This window comes from Kryptolebias marmoratus, linkage group LG14, assembly GCF_001649575.2.
Source record: "Kryptolebias marmoratus isolate JLee-2015 linkage group LG14, ASM164957v2, whole genome shotgun sequence".
Taxonomy (NCBI): domain Eukaryota; kingdom Metazoa; phylum Chordata; class Actinopteri; order Cyprinodontiformes; family Rivulidae; genus Kryptolebias; species Kryptolebias marmoratus.
Genome location: NC_051443.1, coordinates 2917216 through 2920090, shown reverse-complemented (window position 1 = coordinate 2920090; position 2875 = coordinate 2917216). Strand labels below are relative to the sequence as shown.

Genomic DNA, 2875 nt, shown 5'->3' with positions numbered 1-2875 from the left:
TCTTCCAGGGTGGCGCATAGCATTGTTATCCTATCCTCCACTATAGAGAGGCGGCCATCCACCCTAGCCAGGCAGCCTTTGGTAGTTCCCATTTGCTGGATGGTGTCTGCCCAAAGGGATAACATTTCCTTTCGAAATTTAGAGATCTGTTCCACCACCATAGCCTGTGTACTAGCTGAGAGTTGAGAAACCACCTCCTACACCAGCTTGGGAACAGCTTCCTAAACAGCATCTATTACTGCTAGTTTAACTAGCTAGTTCTAAAAAAACAAACAAACAAAAAATAATAACAACTAGCTAGTTCTTCATTGTCAACAGAGTGAATATTTATCTGTTCTTGAGCATGTTTGGGGAATTGTTTCTTCGACGATGATGCCATCACTATTTTAGCAAACGCGTAAACCAAAAAAAACAGATAAGTGGCAAAATACCGAGATATAAAACTGCAGAGCTACGGAAACAAGCTACTGCATCCCTTGCCACAGTGACACGACTCCCTTTAAAGTGAAGTTTTGCAAAATAGCTACTCACTGGAAGCAAGTTATTTATGCTAGGAGCAGACAAATAAAATGATGAAGGGCTAAAGAAAGATTAGTCTTCGCTTTCACCACTAGGCCAACATTGTAGTCTTGAAAAACCAAAGTCTACTGAGGTCATGCTATATTCACTGCCCCAATCTTTAAGCAGACTTTCCATTTCTTATGAGTTACAGAAGAAAGATGTTCTATCTTTTTTTCACTGAAAACGTAACAATTTGTGCGGTTAGCAACTACCTTTATGAAAAGATCAGACAATATCTAGAAAGAGCAGAGTCAAATGTTTTTTTAATAATGGAACAATCTTTCAGAAAGTCGACTTATTCCATTTATTCCATGAAATTTAGTTGCAATAAAATGTTAGCTTTTTTTTTGAATGAATGTGAATCTTCCTCCCTAAATGTTTTCCAAGGAACCACAATGATGCCTACAAATTTTATTAAACAATAGCTGTAAATTTCACATCCAAGCTGACAGAAAGTGATTATGTTCCAGTAGTTCTAAAGTCCTGTCTACTTCCTTTTCCTGCCTCGGCCTCTCCTCCCACGGCTTACGGAGGGGCCTGCCACTGCCGAGTCCAGAGCACCATCCGATGAGCCGCTCAGAATGTTGATTTGTCCCTCCTGGATTTCACTGCGAGCCTCTGTTGACAGCTGTTCAATTTTCTGCTGCGTCTCCAGATAAAACATCACATCTCTGAGCTGCTCCTGCAGCTCTGCAATGATCACATCCTTATTCTTTCCTATAGTCGAATAAAAGCAGACAGCACATGGAAAGAAAACAGTGTCAATTAAATACATTATCAAAAAGAAACCATTAGTTATTCCTGAAATAGGATTAAGGTCACTGAACACAGCACTATTTAGGTAATAGTCTCATTTCTGTATTCAAACTTTAAAACCTTTTTATTATTTTAAGGAATTAAGTTTTGAAACTTCTGTTTTTTTAGTTTTGTTAATGATCTGGTAGTGAGACTAGGGTTAGGGTTGGACAAGCAGCGATTTGGTGCAGAACAGTCTCATACAGCCTTGTCTTTTCCTGCAGCAAGTTGACCCACAACTGTTGAAACCAGATCTAGCAGAACAGCTCCAGCTCTGAGATGTTGTTCAAGTTGATTCAACATGTTTGGTTAGGAAAATATTGGGGAGCCTGGCTAACCCTAAGAGGACCTCAGCATGACACAAACAGTCCATAGAAAGGTCTGTGTGGACAGGTACTGTCTTGTAGAAAGATTAACAGGTTCTGTCAACACATGGTTCATGATGTCACAGGATGCTGGAAAGAATTCAATACCAACATCAACATTGTAGGCACAGATGTTATGGGGTTCTGTTACAATTAGTGCACACTACAATAATCCTGTCTGGATATTGTCAGTCTCAGATCCCTAACTATTATTTGTTTGCAACATAATTTAAATGTTTATTTACTCTGGTAGCCAATTTATTTAGTGTTTGTGTCAGCTCAGTCAAACTTCCTATTTTACCATGTACAATAGCAACCTGATTTTGTTCAATTTAATTCAATTTATTTATATAGCTCCAAGTCACAACAAAAGGCTGGGACACTGTACAAAAACATGCACATACATTACAAAAGCCACTTAGTACACATTATCTATCTAAGGAAGCCAGCAGATTGCCTAGAAACTTCACTTTGTTGCAGTCTCCTATCCTAAGCAAGCACAATGGCAACAGTAGAAAGGAAAAACTCAATTTTAACAGATTGAAGAAAGCTGTAAGCAGTAAACACAGACCAAAGTGGCTGCCATGACCAGTTTGCAAACATGCAATTAAATTAAATTAAATTCAAATTTAATTCAAAAATACTTTATTAATCCCAAAGGGAAATTAAATGTTGACGTAGCTCATTTAAATCAAGGAGTTATTATAGATGGTGATGGCTGTGGGCAGGAATGATCTCCTGTAGCGGTCCATTTTACAACTAATCTAAAGAAGCCTTTGACTAAAGAGACTCTGTTTTCCGATGACGGTCTCATGAAGAGGATGGTCAGGGTTGTTCATGATTTTCTTGATTTTATGCAAAATTCTTCATTGCATCATCATCTCCAGAGGTTCCACAGTCATCCCCAGAACAGAACCAGCCTTCTTTATCAAGTTGTTGAGCCTTTTTAGGTCCCTGGCTCTGATGCTGCTGCCCCAACAGATGATGGCAGAGGAGATGACTCTCTCAACAACAGACTTATAGAAGATCTGCAACATCTTGCTGGAAACCTTGAAGGATCTAAGCTTCCTCAAGAAGTACAGTCTGCTCTGTCCCTTCTTGTAGATGGCTTCACTGTTGAGTCTCCAGTCCAGTCTGTTGTCTAGATGAACACC

At 39.2% G+C, this 2875-nt stretch overlaps 1 protein-coding gene across 1 annotated transcript in view; it reads right to left on the bottom strand.

Annotated features, from left to right (window-relative positions):
- Nucleotides 1-807: 807 nt before the first annotated feature.
- Nucleotides 808-2875, bottom strand: part of LOC108247153 (BRCA1 associated protein) — a 48402-nt gene continuing 46334 nt past the window's right edge. The window contains exon 14 of the mRNA XM_017435065.3: nucleotides 808-1278. Within this exon, the coding sequence (XP_017290554.1) occupies nucleotides 1049-1278 (230 nt within the window). The 3' untranslated portion in view covers nucleotides 808-1048. The remainder of the gene's footprint in view (nucleotides 1279-2875) is intronic.